The sequence below is a fragment of the Myxine glutinosa genome, chromosome 11 (genome assembly GCF_964187855.1).
Source record: "Myxine glutinosa chromosome 11, kmMyxGlut1.1, whole genome shotgun sequence".
NCBI classification, from domain to species: domain Eukaryota; kingdom Metazoa; phylum Chordata; class Myxini; order Myxiniformes; family Myxinidae; genus Myxine; species Myxine glutinosa.
In genome coordinates this window covers 32,655,375-32,677,874 of record NC_136271.1, presented here as the reverse complement: position 1 = coordinate 32,677,874, position 22,500 = coordinate 32,655,375, and the positions used below count along the sequence as shown (strand labels likewise).

At 47.7% G+C, this 22,500-nt stretch overlaps 1 protein-coding gene across 3 annotated transcripts in view; it reads right to left on the bottom strand.

The window, feature by feature from the left end:
- Positions 1–22,015, bottom strand: part of RELN (reelin) — a 515,504-nt gene extending 493,489 nt beyond the window's left edge. For all 3 annotated transcript variants that reach the window (XM_078786532.1, XM_078786533.1, XM_078786534.1), the window contains exons 1-4: positions 21,734–22,015; positions 4,678–4,803; positions 4,290–4,428; positions 4,082–4,152 (exon numbers count right to left, since the gene is read on the bottom strand). In XM_078786532.1, coding sequence (XP_078642658.1) covers positions 4,082–4,152; positions 4,290–4,428; positions 4,678–4,803; positions 21,734–21,953 — 556 coding nt within the window. In that variant the 5' untranslated portion in view covers positions 21,954–22,015. The remainder of the gene's footprint in view (positions 1–4,081; positions 4,153–4,289; positions 4,429–4,677; positions 4,804–21,733) is intronic.
- Positions 22,016–22,500: the final 485 nt, after the last annotated feature.

Below are 22,500 nucleotides of genomic sequence, written 5' to 3'. Positions count from 1 at the left end.
AATTATAATATAATCTATATAGTATATAAAAGAAAGTTTTTGTTTGTTTGTTTGTTTGTTTGTTTATCTGCACATGCTAATCTCCTGAATGGTGAAAGATAGGAGGAAACCTCTGAAACAAAAAATGTCGAGACAGGCCCCGGGAAGGTTATAGGCTAGGTGGCGAGGCCGGTCGAGGTCGCTGCAGCCGGGCTGGGCCCATTTCACAATTAAAAGCTCAGCTGAATCTATAGTTCAGACCCAGTCAATCTTCTACGGCCATGAGTAAAAGCTGAATTATAGTAGTAAATTCATTCAAAAAGAACAAAAAATGTCGGGGCGGGCCTCGGGAAGGTTATAGGCTGGGTGGCGAGGCCGGTTGAGGCCCACCTCGGCTGGGCTGGGCCCATTTCGCAATTAAAAGCTCAGCTGAATTATAGTAGTCAATCTTCTACGGCCGCGAGTAAAAGCTGAATTATTGTAGTAAATTCATTCAAAAAGAACTAAAAATGTCGGGACGGGCCCCGGGAAGGTTATAGGCTCGGTGGCGAGGCCGGTCGACTCCGCGTCGGCCGGGCTGGGCCCATTTCACAATTAAATGCTGAGCTGAATTATTGCAGTCAATCTTCTACGGAGGCGAGTAAAAGCTGAATTATAGTAGTAAATTCATTCAAAAAGAACTAAAAATGTCGAGACGGGCCCCGGGAAGGTTATAAACTAGGTGGCGAGGCCGGTCAAGGCCGCCTTGGCCAGGCTGGACCCATTTCGCAATTAAAGGCTGAGCTGAATTATAGTAGTCAATCTTCTATGGCCGCGAGTAAAAGCTGAATTATAGTAATAAATTCATTCAAAAATAACCTGGGCAACGCCGGGTGCTTTTGGCTAGTATATAATAATTATAGCCAATCCCAAAGCCTGTCACATTCAGTCAAACACATATCTGGCTAGCCATTACGTGAAAGACTTGGGACAAAAATAACAACGAATAACAAGGAAATTAGATGCAAGAAGAAGCCATTTAGCCCATCATGAATGTGCCATACCAACACCAGATTAGATAAATCCGTCAAAATGACTTAATTTCATTGGCGGAATGAGGGGAGGAGTGGGAAACAACGTGCCAGGCTCAGGGATATCACAAAGGTGATAAAAAAATAAAAATGGGGAAATACATATTTCTTTATTATAATTTTATATTTATTACTGCAAAAATCGAAGATTTTTCAAGTATATTGGTTTGTCGTGTGCATTATTCTGTCTGTCTGTCTGTCTATGTTTGTCCATATGTCAATCACCTACAGGTCACAATATTAAACTGGGCTTCACGAAACTTCACAAAATGGTAGCGTTGGTCATAAGGAAGAGGCCTATTGATTTTTGAGGTCAAAAGGTCAACATAGGTGAAGGTCAATAACTTTGTCAAATTACAAAAATCATCAATTTTCATCTCATTGACTTGAAATTTGAACAGGATTTGCATATCAGGTCATTCAAGTCAACTCCTAATTGTGTTTGAGGTCAACATAGACCAAATAGTCAAAATAGGCCAAAGGTCAGCAACTTAGGTGCAATTTCTAAAATCCTCAATTTTCATCCGATTGCCTTTAAATTTGAAGATGATTTGCATGCCAGGTCATTGAATTCAACCACCAATTATTTTTGAGGTCAACATAGGCCAAAGGTCAACAATTTATTTTAGGGATGTTGCAAGTATCGTGCTATTCACGACATATTTCTTATTTGTTTATTCATTTAGATATATACAGAGTGTTTCAAAAAGATTAATACAGCTTTGACTTCCTGCCATTTCTTTGTTTTTCGACCTATAACATTTTCCTTTTCAGGGTTTGGTGGTGTCATCGTAGGATTTGTTCCATGGGATTTCTAGCTCCGTAGCTCAACTATGCAATTGACAGTGGAGCAGAAGACAAAAGTGGTGGCTCTGTGGTATGAGACTAAACCATATGTGGACACCTGCCGGAGGTTCTGCCGGGAATACGACCTCAGAACACGTGATGGACCCACGAATTTTGCCAATCAACGTATTGTGAAACATTTTGAGCACAACCAGAGCAAGGGCAACAGTGGCAGGCAAGCATCAGTAACCAAGAGCCAAGCCAACATTGACGCCGTGCGGGATTCTGCAGTGGGCAGTCCCAAGAAGTCCCACCGCCGGCGCTCCCAGGAGCTGGGCATCAAACCAACATCAGTCTGGCATATCCTCACTAAGGAGCTAAAGATTTTCCCAAACATCATCTCTATTAGGCATAAACTGAGTCAAGATGACATGAGAAGAAGACTTGATATGTGCAATTGGCTCAGTGACAGGATGGAGCGGTATCCAAACTGGATCAACCTGATATGGTTCAGTGATGAAACCCATTTCCACTTGAATGGTGCCATCAATGACCACAACAACATTTTCTGAAGGGGGTGGGGGGCAGAACCACCTGAGACCTGCAGGAAAGTTGGACAGAACGTTGGAGTCAGGATCAATGCCTGTCTGAACCGTGGAGGGGCATACATCGAGAACGTCAATTACAATGTTTTTGCGTAAATGCCAATTTCAGACCTTGGCCTCTCACTAACTCTAGCAGTGAGTTACTGCAATAGCAATCAGTGATATAAAATGCCATGTCATAAGCTTTCAGGAAATGTTTGGTTCACGTTCCTGAGCTTTCTGTTTCTTTGTAAATAAACGTTTAAAGTTGTATAACTCTTTTTGAAACACCCTGTATCTTTTTTATATTATTTTTTGGGGAGAGGGTGGGCAAAGGTGGTTTTACGGGGAATAATACAGTAAACAACACACAACACATACTATCCCTTGACGAGACTTCATCCCCCACTCCCCCAATATATATTACCACCCTAGATCCTTGAGCTGCATAACACGCTCAAAGATTGCCCCTTGAATCATGTAATCTCTATTTTCATTATTCTTACCCATCCTCAGCACCTTTCATTTCTTTATGTTGAGCTCCATCTGCCAATCCTTTGCTGAATCTATGAAAGTATCTCTGACTTTGCTGAACGTGATTACCCCCTCTCTGTTATCTACCTTACCTTCAAGGTTTGTGTCATCTGCATATAGTAGTGTAGTAGAAACTCAATGTTCCCAGCCAACCCCACAAGGAGGTGGGAATAACAAAGGTCATGCATGTTGTAGTAGTAGTAGTAGTTACAATACAGTAGTCCATGTTAAAGATAATTATGATAACCTTCCATCTTGTCATTCGTCATAAAGACAGAAATGCATTTTGAAAATACTCATGTCGAGTGGCCAATAGGCATGGCTTGTGTCCCATGTCCTTGTACATGGTGTGAGCAGTGAAGGGAATAATTGTAATTTTTGTTTCTCAACTCGATAATGCTGTACTAAAAAAAACCTAAGACATCATGCAGAGTTTGACATGAACATATAGACAAGAAAGCAGGTATGTAACATGATGTCACACTGCACTTGGAAACAGCGAGAATCATTTCAAATGCTGTTATCACTTTGGGTGAATCCAAGTATCTAAAATTATTTGCTAAGAACCAATCAAATGTGTTCTATGTCATTGCGTGGAGTTTAGAGTCATCAGTGGTTTGATTACTGCAGCATAATTCATGCAGTTTCATGAAACATACTGGAGCGGAAACCGAACAGGAAGAAAGTAACAGAAAACAGTGCAACAAAGCATGTGGTTCCACATAATCAACAACCAACAACAACCACCTTTAGAGGCCATTTTTCCCTGCAGAGCAGGGGTTGGCCTTTTTTGGGCACCATGGTCCCCTTTTTTTGAAGCAATGTTTTACGGCCAGATGCCCTTCCTGCCACCAACCCTGTTAGTCGCCTCTTGCGACACACAGGGAATTACCAGTGAGCTGGTACTCAATTTGCCGACCTCGGAAGGATGACGGGCTGAGTCAACCCCCCTGGTGTTAATTCAGCGATCACCGGGATTTGAACCCAGGATCCTAGGATCCCAAGCCGGCACCTTAACCGCTAAGCCAACACCAGGCCTACCGTAAAATAAATAAGCTTACACGAGCAAAGTCTTGAAAAGTGAATCAAGTAATGCCTTCAATACTTATCATACGTGTAATGCCTCACCTCCTTTCTCACATAGTTGCTGCACCATGGTGTCTTTGAAGATCACTTGGCCATGCAGCGTAGCTGTGGCCCTGCAGAGACATCATCACCCAGCACTTCCTTTCATTTCAGTGCCTGTATTTTTAGTACACGTGCTCCCTGTGTCATTTCAATTGAGCACAATAAATACGGTTGAATTGTGGGCTGCCAAAGACATTGTACAACTCACATAAAGCTCACACAGCCCGTGCCTGCCAGTGGGGCCTCCCACACAAAGCTCAGGGATCTCTGAGGGTGCGGTGCCACATGCGAGGTCACGATGCTGCACACGAAGCCGGAGGCAAAAGGCTGTGGGCCTGATACAGCAGCTGCCAAGATAGCGATGAATTAGCAAAAATCTTCTGCAGTCCATCATAATCTTCCTTTCCCATTAATTTATCTGCCCTGTTCATTGTCTGCCTTTTCAACATTTCCAAACACACTGTGTCTCGCTCTCTCTCACAGACAAGTCAATCAACAGGGTATAACAAAAACAAGGAACTGCATGCAATGGAAACTTTTGAGCAATGCCGACGATTGAGGACCAGTCGGCTATGAGAAGATTAATGCCATCTTACTCAATGCAGGAGCAGGTTCCTTGGGGTTGTGGGCGAGTTTGGGAAGTATGCGGGATGAAGGTTCCACCGATGTATAAAGTCCAGTCACTAAGAGTCCATTGAAATCTGCACTGGTAGTCAAGGTCACTGCAAGAGCACAAAGTTGGTGTCAAGTGAAGGTCCTCGATCATTTCATGAACAACCATTCAGGATGCACCACTTCCATTTTTTGACCCTGTGCATGGCATTTATTATTTATTTTTACCATTTACATACCTGAGGGCACAGAGGAAGGTAAGGGATTCATAGGCTTTACAGCCTGTGCAGTCAATGATGCTGCACCTAATAGAGCTCGGAACTGAGGTTACATCATCACAGATTCATACCAGGGAAAGTCTCAAACTAATACAACACAAAACGTCTGTTCTAACAAAGTGATCCTGGCCAGGTCGCAGCACAAACTTTCAAAATGGCGCCTACTGCTTCCTGGTTTGACACTCAGCATTTAAAAGGATCAAGCGTGGACAAGCAAACATATTGACAACCACAGTGCAGGCTCACATTATAAAACTCAGCCTTCATTACCAGTCAGCTTTCTACCTTTCTTCCGGATAATGATAATCAATAATTATTGAGGATAATCAATAATGGCTGCAAACCTTAAATGTGATCGCTTCTAGTCTTTAATTTGAGACCATGTTTGGTTATTGCCTTTGCCACTCCACCGTATACAAGTTCCTCTTCCGAATTCTGCCAAGGAAGGATTCGGCCCAAACCTCAACAAGAGCTCATGCAGTAGCAGGCAGTCTCACTCTAGACATTTGCCAAATGTTTGACAATATGACATCCAGCTCTGCAAAAACGTTATCCACATCCAATGTCCTTTTCCTTCACTGGCTATTAGAATTCCAACATCACACAAGCACTATATTGGCCTGTGTGGCATCCTATCTCCTGCATTACCCAGGCAGCTCTTTCCCATCTTTCCCATTTCTCCATTAGAAGCATCATCCCAGCTCTTTTCCTCTTCCTTGTTTGATATCAATGACTTATCTGCCTTAGGAGACAAATCCCTTCCACCACTTTGTAAATGATTCTATCCTGTGCCAGACAGAACCTCAATGAATATATGATGTATCAATTTGGTCATCTTCCAATGCTTTATTATAAACAAATAACCTCTATGTATTATCTATACTATAAAATATCGGAGTTTGCGTGTGTCTCTGCGTCCATTGGTTAGGTAGTTCGCGTGACTCCACCCACAATTTCTATACTACAGCAACCAATTTACAAAGCCTTTAGAATTACGCTTTAAAATTTACCCTTTAAAATCCCCCTTTAGAACCCTCCAAAATTACCCTTTAGAACCCTTTAGAATTTACCCTTTGAAGCCATTGAGAATTTAGAACCGTTTAGAATATATATGCATACATAACATACACACACAAACACACACACACACACACACACACACACACACACACACACACACATACATCCAGGGAGACAGTCTTCCCCCCTTCCGTTTTGTCTGGCTCTGGACCCACTAAATAACCTCATCAATGAACAAGGACAGAGATACACCCTAACAACCCATAGACGATCATCCAAAGAAATACGAAAGGTGACACATCTACTATACATGGATGATTTAAAGCTCTTCTCGGCAAATGACAAAAAAATTCCAGAACAACTAAAACTAGTAAAACGGTTTTCAGAGGACATTCAAATATAATTTGGACTAGACAAGTGCACTAAGTGCACATTTGTATAAGGTAAACCAAAAAACAGAGAACATAAAAATTGACCTTAAAACACCAATACAGCAGTTAGAAAACGAAGCATCATACAAATACCTCGAAGTAGAAGAGGGCCACCAACGGCCACCAAATATGTCACAAACAAATGCGCAAAACAATAGCCAAAGAATACCTACGTAGAACGAAGCTGTTCCTGAAAACATACCTCTACCCAATAAACAAAATCAAAGCCAGAAACCAGCTCGCAGTACCAGTGTTCCAATATAGCTGCGAAATATTAAACTGGCCCCAATCAGAAATCAACAAGTTAGACATCAAAACAAGAAAACTCCTCACCATCCACAAAATGTTTTACAAAAACCAGTGCATCCCGGGAACGAACCTGCCAAGACGAGTGGGAGGGAGCGGCCTAATGGAACTCAACCAGGTTCACAGAGTGACGAGTGTAGGACGAGACGAGTATGTGAAATGCTCAACAGACTATCGGATGCAATTTGTAAACAAACCTGAACACACCAAACCTGAAAAAGTATCCCTAACTCACCTTGTAAAGAAAGTCCAAAAACAGGTGTGAATAGAAAATGCCACACAGGAAAAAGAAACGGCAACAAATACAGTCCCAACAATTGCAAAAAAGAAAAAAGTCTTCTTCCATCCCGCGTGTGGCAAAAAGTACCGCAAATTTTCGGGCTGCCACCTCGGAAATAAAAACGATCAACCATTCGTCACTCAGTGGTCTTAATCGCTGGGCGACACGACAATATTTTTGCTGCGGGTTGTTTCTATAATAATTTTGACTACCAGAGGATTCTTGATTAGAAAAATCTTCGTCAAATTCACTTTCTGACGAGTCTGAAGCAAATTGTGTGGGCCATTATCCGTTGCGTGCAGAGACAACCTTGCCTGTGATTTTGTCACACAGATGACGTTAAAGCGCTGCGTTACGCGCGCTGCTTGCGAGCAAGGAGGAAGCGGACAAGCGGTAACTTATAAACGTCTTTATTTCAGGAGCTCACTGTAACACTGGCCCGCTCCGGGCTGGGCGCCCGGTGTATATCATGAGGCCACGCCTACCCCTCAGGCGTGGCCACCACCCTCTTGGTGCGCGGAATGATGTCACCACGCCAGTGGGCTTTTGTGTCCGCCACACGCGCCCCCCCAGAATTCCCGCACACCTGGAGGGCCAGTTTGCGGGGCAGACGAATGACCCGGCCGAAGCGCCCCCTGGCGATCGGCGGCGTCCGGGGTGCAGGGATGCCAGGTGGGATGCCCCTGGGATGGGTGCAGGACCGGGGGGCGGCGTGGCGGCGGGGCTGGGCGGTGCCGGGGGTCCGCCCGCAGGAGGGCGGCCCCGACGTGGGGGTCGGGCCAATGGCGGTGGATGGTCCACATCAAGGTGGGCCGGCTTGAGGCGGTCTACCGAAACGCGGTCAAGAGTACCGCCGATGTCCAGGGTGAAGTGCTTCGCCCCGGTCTCCAGCACGCGGAAAGGCCCGTCGTACGGGGGCCGCAGTGGTGTCCGATGGGCATCGTGGCGGACGAAGACGTACTCCGCCGTGCGAAGCTCCGGGGCGACGTGCGTCGGTGGGTGCCCGTGGCATGCCGTTGGCACCGGGGCGAACCTCTGGGCGGTCTCTTGCAGAGCGGAGCGCTGCTGGTGCCATGGTGGACCATGGTGCCGTGGAGTCGGGGAGGAACTCGCCCGGCACCCGCAGCGGTTGCCCGAAGACCAACTCCGCCGCGGATGCGCGCAGGTCCTCCTTGGGCGCCGTCCGGAGGCCCAGCAGGACCCAGGGGAGCCTGTCGACCCAGCCGCCGTCGCGGAGGGTGGCCCGGAGCGTGGCCTTCAATGAGCGGTGAAATCGCTCACACAGGCCGTTAGCCTGGGGGTGGTAGGCCGTGGTTCGGTGCAGCCGGACCCCGAGCCCCTGCGCAACCGCCCCCCAGAGCTCCGAGGTGAACTGGGGGCCGCGGTCGGATGAGATATCTGAGGGGGCGCCGAACCGGGCGACCCAGGTGGCGATGAAAGCCTGCGCGACATCGGCCGCCGTTGTCGACGCCAAGGGCACGGCCTCCGGCCACCGGGTGGTGCGGTCCACCATGGTGAGGACGTAGGTGAAACCCCGCGAGGGGGGCAGAGGTCCCACCAGGTCCACGTGGACGTGGTCAAACCGGCGTTCCGGCACCGTGAATGGGGCCAACGGGGCCTGGGTGTGCCGGTGCACCTTGGCGCGCTGGCACGCGAGGCACGTCCTGGCCCAGCCGCGGACGGCCTTCCAGAGGCCATGCCAGACGAACTTGTCGGCGATCAGCCTTTGGGAGGCCCTCGCGCCCGGGTGGGACAGGCCGTGGATGGCGTCAAACACCTGGCGCTGCCAGCCCGCGGGCACGATGGGGCGAGGACGCCCGAGGGAGACGTCGCACAAGAGGGCCGCGCCCGCGCCGTCGAACGGCACCTCGGTGACGCGGAGGCCCGTGACGGCGGTCCGCAAGGCCTGGACGTCGGGGTCAGCGGCCTGGTCTGCTGCCATCCGGGCATAGTCGATGCCGAGGTGGACTGCGTGGGCGACGGCCCGGGAAAGGCAATCCGCCACCGGGTTGTCCTTCCCCGCGACGTGCTGGATGTCCGTCGTGTACTCGGACACGGCCGAGAGGTGACGCTGCTGCCGGGCCGACCACGGCTCGGTGACCTTGCCCATCGCGAAGATCAGCGGCTTGTGGTCGACGAAGGCAGTGAACGCACGGCCCTTGAGCAGATGGCGGAAGTGCCTGACCGCCAAGTGAAGTCCGAGCAACTCGCGGTCGAAGGTACTGTAACGGCGTTCGGGCGGGCGAAGCTGCCGGCTAAAGAACGCCAGCGGTTGCCAAGCTCCACGCACCCATTGCTCGTGCACCGCGCCCACCGCGTAGTCCAAGGCATCGGTGGTGAGGGCGATCGGTGCATCGGGCACCGGGTGCGCGAGCATGGTGGCGTTAGCCAAGGCGAGCTTCGCGCCCATGAACGCCGTGTCCATCTGCTCGGTCCGGGTAACGTCGCCTTTGCCCGGCTTACCTCGGAGAGCTTCGTGCAGGGGGCGCAGGAGCTGGGCGATACGGGGCAGGAACCGATGGTAAAAGTTCACCATGCCCAGGAACTCCTGCAGCCCTCTGATCGTGCGGGGGCGCGGAAACCCCTTCACCGCCTCCACCTTGGCCGGCAGGGGGACGGCTCCGTGCCTGGTGACACGGTGCCCCAGAAAATCGATGATGGCGGCGCCGAACCGGCACTTTGCGGGGTTCACAATCAGGCCATGCTGGCCCAGGCATTCGAAGAGCGTGTGGAGGTGGCGTAGGTGCTCTTCGCGGGACGCGCTGGCGACGAGGATATCGTCCAGGTAGACGTAGACAAAATCCAAGTCGTGCAGGACGCTGTCCATCAGTCGCTGGAACGCCTGAGCCGCATTCTTCAGACCGAAGGGCATGCGCAGGAACTCGAAGAGTCCGAATGGCGTGATGACCGCCGTCTTCGGGACGTCCTCCGGCCTGACGGGGACCTGATGGTAGCCGCGTATGAGGTCCACCTTCGAGAAGAAGGACCTGCCCGCCAAACGGGCGGAAAAGTCCTGAATGTGGGGGACGGGGTAGCGGTCGGGAGTCGTGGCATCATTGAGACGGCGATAGTCCCCGCATGGTCGCCATCCCCCGCCGGGCTTCGGCACGATGTGCAGCGGTGACGCCAAAGCGCTCTCTGAGCGCCGAACGATGCCGAGTCGCTCCAGGGTAGCGAACGCCGCTTTTGCCACCGCCAGCTTCGTCGGCTCGAGGCGGCGTGCCCGGGCGTAGACCGGTGGCCCGACGGTGGGGATGTGATGGGCCACCCCGTGCTTGACGGCCCCCGCCGAGAAGGTGGGCCGCGTGAGGGCTGGGAAGCCGGCGAGGAGGCGGGTGAATGCGTCCGCTGCCGGAAGCGTACAGCCCAACGTGGCCGGGACCGAACCGTTCGGCAAGCCGCTTGGCAAGCTGGTTGAGCTGGGCAACGCACAAGCGAGTGAGCTGAACGTCTCGGCCTGGACAAGACGTCTGCGCTTGACGTCGACCAGGAGCCCATTAGCGCACAGGAAGTCCGTGCCTAGCAGTGCCATGGGCACGTCCGCGGTGACGAACGTCCATCGGAAAACCTGCCCTCCAAACCGCAGAGAGAGGCAGCGTTTTCCGTACGTACGGATGGGCGTCCCGTTCGCGGCAAGCAGCGCGGGGCCCCCACCCGCGGCGTGCTTGTCTGACGTGCCGGCGGGAATGACACTCACCTGCGCTCCCGTGTCGCAGAGGTAACGGCGCCCGGAGAAGGTGTCCGTTATGAACAGCAGGCTGCTCGAACGGCCGGCGCTCATCGCCACTATTGAGCGCCGGCCCGGGCATTTCCCGACCTGTTGAAGGAGCATGGCGGATGACACTGCCGAGCTTCGTGGCCGAACTTGGCGTGGAACCAGCACCAGGTGGTGGAGCTGGAGGAGCGCGGCTGGCTCCGCCAGGCCGGTGGAGTTGGCGGGTTTCCCCGCGGTGGCGGTTTTCGCCGCGGCGGTGGGCGGGGCGTGGCGGCGTTCATGAGCTGATGCTGTGGAATGCGTTCATCAGCATGCTGCGTATGCTGTAGAAGCTGATGCTGTGGAACAGCAGCGACAGCAGCATCAGCAGCATCAGCCTCGAGGGCCGTGACGGCCACGCCGACTCTCGCCCGCGTGTCCGAAGCGGCGAAGTACCTGTCCGCCTCGGCTGCCAATGCTCGGGGTTCCGTTAGCCCGGTCCCGGCCAACGCGAGGCGAACCTGCGCTGGAAGTTGGCGACGGAAAAGCGCCCGGAATAGAGAACCGGGGGCTTCGTCGCCCAACAGTGACAGCATATGGTCCATTCGGACCGACGGGCGCGTGTCACCGAGCTCGGGGAGATCCAGGAGGCGGTCGGCCCGTGCGTCGTCCGTGAGGCCGAACGTGACTAGGAGTAGCCGCTTGAGTGCCTCGTACTTGTGGCCGTCCGGTGGGTGGCGAAGGACGGACACCACTTGAGCGGCCGTGCCGGGCCCGAGGGAGGCGACGACGTGGCAATAGCGCGTGTCATCGCCGGTGAGGCGCCGAAGCTGAAATTGGGCTTCGGCCTGGACGAACCAGACTTCGGCCTGAGCCTCCCAAAATTCGGGAAGTTTGACGAAGTTGGCCATGGCAATGGCGTCGCGTGTGGAAGGATCGCTCCGGCAGATCCAACGTCGAGGGGGTCACCAGTAAAGCGCGGCGTTACGCGCGCTGCTTGCGAGCAAGGAGGAAGCGGACAAGTGGTAACTTATAAACGTCTTTATTTCAGGAGCTCACTGTAACACTGGCCCGCTCCGGGCTGGGCGCCCGGTGTATATCATGAGGCCACGCCTACCCCTCGGGCGTGGCCACCGCCCTCTTGGTGCGCGGAATGATGTCACCACGCCAGTGGGCTTTTGTGTCCGCCACAACGTCATGATTATAGCGATGTTTATAGGCCATGGGCCACATATGGTCCACGAGCATCCCCCCCACCTCTAAACCAAACCAACTTTTTTTGAAGCCCAGAGGCATACTAAACACGATTCCAAATGTTACCAAGAAAAATTTAGGGATGCAATGCCCATTTCGGCTCAACAAAGTAGGGTACCCTCATAATTATGCCGACGCTCTCCGACGTCGACCGAACTTTGACTACTGATTATAATCTTCCACCAGAGGCCTCAAATAGCTCCTATTTCAATATATGATATACCAAATGAAAGATTATGAGCTGTTCTTTTTGAATATGTGGTAAATGAAACTATTGGGACAACTAGTTAAATAAACAGCTCTGCGGAACACAATAATTCAACCCGCGACTGCTTCTTCAATGAAATATTGGTATTTATTTCACAATCAGATTTTTTAACATTTATTTACATGGAAACTTTTCAATGTTGTATTAATCTCTTCATCGTGTATTACATTTGCTTTCAGGCGATACCTTCATATTTTTTCTAACAAGAGCCAATCTGAAATAACAGCCATTTGAATGTTTTAGATTCAACGTTGTGGAACGTTAACATGCACTATATTGAATCCAGTTATGCAGGCAATACCCATCGGCATGATCCCGTAATGTTTTTATATGCATTGTAATTAATTGATTCACTTTTTAGATCACAAGAAAAATTGTCACTAGCTAGCAAAATCCAAATTTGCCACCAAAAGTGACATGACAGTGCCCTCTCCTACAACTATGGGGATTGTCACTAAAAGAAATGAATATGTAACCCATGCCTATTTTAGTTGCATTTCAGATTTCATGCCAACATAGAAACATCTCATCCTGGAGCAGAGGAACTCCTTGAGAGGGGTGCCATAAGTGTGGCACGTTCGTTTATCCCTGGCAATAGGTGTGACGTGGACAAGACCATGGAAGAAACGTTTATGCGTCATGCCAAGTCTCATGGTGGTGGAGGTACAGGAATTTCAGGTATAATGACGAATTACAGTGCCTACCAGCGCTGGGTGAGAACCACACATGCAAGGTCGCAGTATGTTAATGCTACTCTCAGCATGGCAAATATGCTGGCCGACTCTGGAGAGGGAATGAAACATCGAGACGTTCGCCCAACAGAGATCCTTCGAAGTGAGAAAAATGTTGTGAAAACTTGCGAGGCTATTGAAAGCTTCTTGAATCCATTTGACGTGGAAACCAAAGATAAACTCCTGATCCTTTCGTCTGGTGCAGCAGCATCGGATGATGTTGTCAAGGACGTACTAGCAGCTGAGAACCTGGGCAGACGTGCTAAAGAAGCATTCATTATCGAGCGACTCCAGACTGACAGCAAGTTCTTTGAGCCCGTAAAACGAATGAACTTGCGGACATTGGGAAGCATGAACAAGGTATCAATCATCAGCTCAGGAAAGCAAAAAGTCATACAATACAAACAACAAGGCAATGTTGCTTTCAAGCTATTCATGAAGTCTCAAAACGAAGGACTACAACTCGATCTCAAGGAGCTGATGACGTATCCCCTGACTCCAGTTTCTTACAGCCTTGGGACTTCAGATGGATTTCTCGCGAAAACAGACAAGAGTAAAGCCTTTCACCACTTGACCAAGGAGTGTGAGAATGCCATCATACCACCAGAGAACGACACCCTCACTGTGCATGATGGCAATGCATGCTTCTACTATCTCAAAGATCTTCCCGGAAGCTTCAGTGAAATCTGCTCTAAAGTTTTTGACACCATGTCAAACACTCACAACGTCATATTCAGCACAGACATGTACCTGCCAACCTCTGTTAAAGCAATGGAACGGAAGAGGAGAGGTGTTGGGAACAAATTGATCATCAAAGGAGGAGCGACCAAGAAGCCTCCAGACTGGAAACAGTTCCTGTCAAATGACGAGAACAAACTTCAATTTATCCAGATGTTGCTCAGGTTGTGGAGAACGGATGAGTATGCCTCAAAGCTTCATGGACGAAACGTGATACTGATATGTGATGGGGTGCCACATAAGCTGACATCTGAAGATGGGACAACAACTTCATCACACTTATTAGATTCGATGACCTCATCACAAGAAGAAACAGACTCGAGGATTATACTCTACTGTGAGTATGCTCAAAGCAAGAACTTCAACTATGTGCGAGTGAAAAGTCCTGACACAGACGTCTTCTTCATTCTATTGCACTATGCACACCGACTGGCTGATATCACAGTCCTCTTTGACACAGGAACAGGGAATAAAAAGAAGCTGATCAATATCTCAGAACTGGCCCATAACTACTCCCACGAATACTGCACGGCTCTCATGGCTCTGCATGCCTTTTGCGGCTGTGATACAACAAGTGCATTCAGAGGGATAGGAAAAGTAAAGCCTATGAAAACACTGCTGAAAATCCCTCGATATGTTCCAGTGTTGGCACAGCTGGGTGATACTTGGGACATTCCTTCACAGCTTCTGGATGACCTTGAAGCCTTCACATGTGCCATCTATGGTAGACCAAGGGTTTTAAAAGTGGATGACCTGCGACTCCTCAGGATAAATGAGCTATGTGCTCGTGATGAGATACTAACGCCTTCACAAAACATCGGCATGGCCACTTTACCTCCCTGTAGAAGAAGCTTGCTTCAGCACATTGCGCGAGTCAACTATCAAGTGGGAATCTGGAAACGAGCACATATCCCTAAACCTGATGTTCCGCTGGCACACAATGGCCACGGATGGACACAAACAGACGAGCATCTCGAACCTCTGTGGTATGACGGAACTATGTTGCCTGCACAACTCTCGGATCTAGCCCGTACCGTTGCTCCTGGTACAGTCAACGACGACGATAACGACGACGACGACGATGATGATGATGATGCACTCATGGCTGAGAACAGTACCCTGGATGGAGATGAAACAGACAGTGACATAGAATGAACACTAAATCATGTTTATCCATGTTTCAAATTTGTCTATAATGTAATTGATTAACCAGATGTGTTCTTGTGTTTTATGTTATATTTGATATGTATAATTCAAAATGAAATGTCTGTGTGTCTGTGACCGCCGATGGCTGTGGGCACCACACCCGGGCAAACGGCTTATTGGTGGGGGTGTGTGTGTGTGTGTGTGTGTGTGTGTGTGTGTAGGTGTGTGTGTTTAGGGGTGTGTGTGTGTGTGGTTTTTTTAGTATTGTGTGTGTAACAAACATGTTTAGCAGAATATGTGTACATTCTCTTTGTCAAAGCTTTGAGGGTTAAGCGATTTTTGGCACTATGTGATGGCCATATTGGATAGAGTCACAACTATTGATTAAAATAAATAAACATGTTTGCTTAGTATCTTGTATTCTCAACAAAAGAAATTTAAAATCAGTTTAGTATATATGCATATAAAAACGTTATGTAATATAGGTATTGCTGTGCAACTGGATTGTTAATATAGTACATGTTAACGTTCCAAAACGTTGAATCTAAAACATTCAAATGGCTGTTATTTCAGATTGGCTCTTGTTAGAAAAAATATGAAGGTATCGCCTGAAAGCAAATGTAATACACGATGAAGAGATTAATACAACATTGAAAAGTTTCCATGTAAATAAATGTTAAAAAATCTGATTGTGAAATAAATACCAATATTTCATTGAAGAAGCAGTCGCGGGTTGAATTATTGTGTTCCGCAGAGCTGTTTATTTAACTAGTTGTCCCAATAGTTTCATTTACCACATATTCAAAAAGAACAGCTCATAATCTTTCATTTGGTATATCATATATTGAAATAGGAGCTATTTGAGGCCTCTGGTGGAAGATTATAATCAGTAGTCAAAGTTCGGTCGACGTCGGAGAGCGTCGGCATAATTATGAGGGTACCCTACTTTGTTGAGCCGAAATGGGCATTGCATCCCTAAATTTTTCTTGGTAACATTTGGAATCGTGTTTAGTATGCCTCTGGGCTTCAAAAAAAGTTGGTTTGGTTTAGAGGTGGGGGGGATGCTCGTGGACCATATGTGGCCCATGGCCTACATTCCACATCTATTGCTCTATGGATCATGACCAACAGGATGTTCCTGACGCACACCATCTGGTTTGTGGTCCACGTGCAGATATGGAGAGAAAGCTGGGAAAATTACAATTAAATGAGGCACAAAACCTCCGGCTATAGCAAGCTGATCAAAGCAGATCCTGCACTACCTGCTCCACATGTAGTAGTGAGTAGCAAGCACTACCTGCTCGACATGTAGTAGTGAGTAGCAAGCAGTACCTGCTCCACATGTAGTAGTGAGTAGTAAGCAGTACCTGCTCCACATGTAGTAGTGAGTAGCAAGCAGTACCTGCTCAACATGTAGTAGTGAGTAGTAAGCAGTACCTGCTCGACATGTAGTAGTGAGTAGTAAGCAGTATCTGCTCTGTTTAGCTTGCACCAAGCCTGATGGTTTATACATCTCTTTGTTTCATATTCCATTACAAATCATGTTTGATTGTCCGATAAGACAGGAGGTGCCTATGGAACAGTTTCCTGAGTATGAAATATGCTTGCTGGGTGGTATACCTGTTGATTCAGAGAGGAAGTCCAGATGCTGGCACACAATGGTCTACTGTTTTTGAAAAGCACAATGGGATCATTAACACTCACTGTTGTTTGCTATGGCTGCCAGGATGGCCTGGAGTTACACACTCTAGTCTCTAAGCGGTCTAGCCTGGGTTTCAATCTCGGCCCAGCTATAAACTAGCTCCTGGTGTTTCACAGACAGGGTGATTCATCATTGTGTGTGTCGACCCCGTCCCTCGGGTGGACGTCTCGTTTGCCGGCATTAGTTGGTGGACGTTAAAGATCCCATGCTGCACTTCCTTCTTGAAGACCAGACGAGCTATCGATCACCAGCACCCAGGACAAATTACTGCCCTAACTACTGCTGGGAAGGCAATGGCATACCACCCAATGAAAGCCTTGCCAATAAATATTTTGACAGAGTATGTTATGTGAAAATCAGAATTGTTTGCTATCATATGGGACAGCCAGCTTTAGGCCCTCTCCATCCTCCTCCTCCCACCTGCATCCTGAAGATGGAGTTCTCTGGGATGCATTGCCCTCTGGCGGTGGGCACATTTACAAAATGAGGCACTCAGCCCACTCCATCCCCACTGCTTCTCTTGACTTCAAGATTCTTCCAAAAGTTTACACATGAAAACTTTTCTCTTAATCGGTGCCTGGTTAGTAATATTCGTCCCTCAAAAAATTCATAAATCTATCATTGTAGCAAATAAATAGTGGATGCCAGCACGGGACCAAGTCTTTATTATAACGGTAATATGGTGTGATCCCTGTACTTCCCTTTCCTGCTCTCTTTCATCTCCATACTCACATCTCTCAAATTTCATTCACTCTCTACTCATTCATCCCACAGTCCCTGACCCTTGCTCTTATTATCTCAAATCCACCCAAATCGGAGATTTTTCAAGTATACACAAAGAATTAAGTTAAGCACCCCCCCCCGTTTTTTTACAACCTCGCACATTACAAGTTTGTTGTCGTCAAAACAGTGTAATATACCCATGATATTGCTATATTTTCTGGAGAAGTGATATTATGGTCACATAAAAACATAACAATCATGCCGTTTTCAATATTTTATTCTGAATAATTTAAGGTGAAATTTTTTGGGAATTTTAGGCATATTTTCACCTCAATTTAAGTATGGAGCTATAGGTCCATCACGGACAGTGTGGATGACGTTTATGTTTTCTAACGTACAGTCATTGTTCTGAGAAGACCTCTAGCGATCTTTGCGTCAATAACGTGTGTAGGACCCACGTGATCGGATCACTGACTCAACCCTACGTCTCATAGACCCTGTAAGCCGTCGTATGCGTTGCTGTGGCAGGTTGTTCCATTCCCGATGTAATGCACGTTCCAATTCATCCAGATTGGCTATTGGAGGGACCATCTTCGCAATTTGTCGTCCCAACATGTCCCAAACGTGCTCGAGGGGGTTCAGGTCAGGACTGTACGCAGGCCAGGGGATGGTTGTCACAGCACCTTGCTCCAGCAAGGCTCGGACGCGTCTCGCACGGTGAGGCCTGGCGTTGTCATCCATGAAGATGGGATTGACGCAAAGATCGCTAGAGGTCTTCTCAGAACAATGACTGTACGTTAGAAAACATAAACGTCATCCACACTGTCCGTGATGGACCTATAGCTCCATACTTAAATTGAGGTGAAAATATGCCTAAAATTCCCAAAAAATTTCACCTTAAATTATTCAGAATAAAATATTGAAAACGGCATGATTGTTATGTTTTTATGTGACCATAATATCACCTCTCCAGAAAATATAGCAATATCATGGGTATATTACACTGTTTTGACGACAACAAACTTGTAATGTGCGAGGTTGTAAAAAAACGGGGGGGGTGCTTAACTTAATTCTTTGTGTATATATTGGTCGGTTGTGTTTGTGGTTCTGTCTGTCTGTCTCTTTGTTTGTTTGTCACCGGCCTACAGGTCACAATTTTCAACCGATATTCACGAAACTTCACCAAATGGGAGAGTTGGGCGTAAGCAAGAAGCCTATTGTTTTTGGGGTCAAAAGGTCAAAATGTCAACATAGGACAAAGGTCACCAACTTTGCCAAATTTCTAAAATCCTCAATTTTCATCCAATTGACTTGAAATTTGAAGAGGACTTGCATATCTGGTCACTGAATTCAACCACCAAGTACTTTTGAGGTCAACATAGGCCAAAAGGTCAACATTGGCCAAATTTCTAAAATCCTCAATTTTCATCCAATTGACTTGAAATTTGAAGAGCATTTGCATATCTGGTCTCTGAATTCAACCACCATGTACTTTTGAGGTCAACATAGGCCAAAAGGTCAACATAGGCCAAATTTCTAAAATCCTCAATTTTTATCCAATTGACTTGAAATTTGAAGAGCATTTGCATATCTGGTCTCTGAATTCAACCACAAATTATATTTTAGGTGAACATAGGCCAAAAGGTCAACATAGGTCGCATTTCTAAAATCCTCAATTTTCATCCGATTGACTTGAAAATTGAACAGCATTGAGTCACTAAATAGAGAAACTAAATATTTTTGAGGTCAAAAGGTCAAAGGTCAACTCAAGGTCAACCTTCCAAAATCATTATTTTTTCATCTGAAAAATCGTCACTTTCCTTCATATTGATCCGAGCTTTGATCAAGATTGTCAATTTTAATCTTGATGAAATGGGCAATTTGCTGTATCAATGGAATTTTATTCCTTGTGGGGGGTGGGGGACGGATTTTGCAAGTATCATGCTCTGCATGACGTCTTCTTGTTTGTTTGTTTGTTTGTCAATCACTTACAGGTCACAATCTGTCAATCACAATGATTAGATTTTGGTGAAGATCCGGATCTGGATTTGAGAATTTCTTAAGTGATTTTTCACTATTGAGTGGTGGGGCAGAAACTGGATGGATTCGGACGAAACTTGGTGAATACGTTGATGGTGTGACAAGGAAAAATTGTTTCAAGTTTGGTGAAGATTTGAATCCGTATACGAGAATTATATATGTATATATATATATATATATATATATATATATATATATATATATATATATATATATATATATATATTTAAGTGATTCTTCCCTATTGAGTGATAGTGCCAAAAACGATATATAGCATGATATTTCAAAACGTTGTAGACGGATTATGACAAAACATGGTGGATGAGTTGTTTAGGTGACAACAACAAGCCGATGAGATTTTGGTTCAGGTCCGAATCCAGATCCGGCCTATCAGTGGATAGAAAACGTAAACTGTACAGCCTGGCGGAGGTGTGCGCTCTACAGATTGACGTTCTAGATTTCAGTTATTGTCTATGTCTTCTGGATTATTCTTTCAGAAAGAAAAAGCGAAAAAGCGGAAAAAGCGGAAAAAGCGGAGTTAAGGATCCAACTCACTGGAAACATTGCCTTGCAAACAAGACGAGGATAACGATAAGAGCATAATAATTATATTTTGTTGACTTTGCTGAGAGAAAAAGGATATTAAACACATTATTTTGAGGAAACAGCATCTTTGGAAGGATGCGTTTTTGAAAACATGGTGTGGAATATTCATTTTTTTCATCCAACCAATGAACCACCCATCCCTCACTCCCTCCCGTCCCTCGACACCCCATCCTCGGCCTCAACACTCGATGTTCATGAACTCGTAAATGGGCTCACAGGATGCACACTCGCCTCGAAGCTGTCTATCCTGGGTTTCGACCCCGACCCTTCTATAAAGTGCCATCCTGGTGTTTCACGGGCAGGGTGATTCATCAATGTGTGTTCCGGCCCTCCGGTGGGCATTACATGTGCTGCCAGCATTCTTCACTAGACGGACGGATGCTGACGAGTCTCTCTTTAGAACCGTCCATGCTTTCCCTCCAGGAACGAGAGGGTGTTAACACATACTCCCTCCACCAGGGGTCAGTGGCCAAACCGCTTGCACTATTCTCCGTGGGCAGTGCAAGTCGTCTCCCCACTTTGATTACGGGGGTGGGGGAAGCGATGGGGGTGGACGGAGGGGGATTACATTGTGCCCCTGATGTATCCTGGGTAATGAGAGCACGTGGGCAAAATTTGATGGAGATTGGCCCAGCCGTTTTGGATTATATAATAATTGTCAAAGAAACACACAAACACACACACACAGTAGTGTATACAACTATACATACATACATACATACATACACACGTACATACATACATACAAACATACATACATACATACACACATACATACATACATACATACATACACACGTACATACATACATACATACATACATACGTACGTACGTACATACATACATACATACATACATACATACATACATACATACATACATACATACATACATACATACATACAGAATTGCCTTATTTTAGTATGACACCAACATGACTGTTTACTCCAAACTAATTCATGAATAAATAATCAGCACCATAAACACAACACCACGTCCCCCTCACCCCCAACCCCTCCTTCTCTCATCATGCGCTCGTATCCTCACCCACCAACCATATCACCACCACTAGTCCACTACCATCAGGTTCACGTTCACAATCAGCACACCACTAACGCCACGTTGACCATCATAATCATCAGAACCATAGGTTGGCAACCATTGCACAGGCTTGATGGGCCTGATGTCCTCCTTCTGCGTTAAAGTTCCTTATAAGGACACTCATATTACTGTATATTACCACCATCAGGTTCACCATCACCACCATCAGGTTCACCATCACCACCATCAGGTTCACCACCATCAGGTTCACCATCACCACCATCAGGTTCACCACCATCAGGTTCACCACCATCAGGTTCACCATCACCACCATCAGGTTCACCACCATCAGGTTCACCATCACCACCATCAGGTTCAACATCACCACCATCAGGTTAACCACCATCAGGTTCACCACCATCAGGTTCACCATCACCACCATCAGGTTCAACATCACCACCATCAGGTTAACCACCATCAGGTTCACCACCATCAGGTTCACCATCACCACCATCAGGTTCACCGCCATCAGGTTCACCGCCATCAGGTTAACCACCATCAGGTTAACCACCACCAGGTTCACCATCACCACCATCAGGTTCACCATCACCACCATCAGGTTAACCACCATCAGATTCACCATCACCACCATCAGGTTCACCACCATCAGCTTCACCACAATCAGGTTCACCATCACCACAACAACCACTACCACCAGTTTCACCTTCACCATCACTACCACTAACACCACCACCATCATCATCTGCACTGGAGTATCACCTTCGTAGTGCCGACCTGGCACGTAGTGCTTGGGGTTACCGGCGATGCGCAGGGACATGGCGACCTCGGTGGTCCGGCGTCCATCCTCCACCTCACCGTGATGAGTGCACATGAAGAAGAACGGCGAGAAAACCGGAACGCTGGCCCCGCACATGTCCATGGGAACGAACAGAAGCCAGAGCGGGAAATGCAACCACGAACACCACCTCCTTGGGTCCATGCTGCCGGGTGAAAGTCCCGCTCGTCCCGAGGTGGTTCATTTGTGGTAAAAGTGAAGATTTCACTTCCAAACGGGTTTCCATCAGCACTAATCCAGCCCAGGTCCAACGTGCACGCCCTCCCCTTACCGGCAGACCCTCCCCTTACCGGCAGACCCTCCCCTGTCGCACCAAGAGCATACAGACACCCGGAGGCAGCATCACCGACTTTATCCTTTATACTTTTTTTATAGAAAGTCCCTTCGTTTAAATTGCTGCACGAACCGAATGTTTGATCTTTAATCGTTTGGAAGTGAATCTACACCGAATTCACCGGAACATTTCTACCTCCAACTGCTACACGGATTGCTGACACCCTGAACGTAACGTGCAGGTGGAGGTCAGCCGAGCCGAGTGGAGGTTAACCAAGACTAGTGGAGGTCAGCCGAGCCGAGTGGTGGTCAGCCGAGCCGAGTGGTGGTCAGCCGAGCCGAGTGGAGATCAGCCGAGCCGAGTGGAGATCAGCCGAGCCGAGTGGTGGTCAGCCGAGCCGAGTGGTGGTCAGCCGAG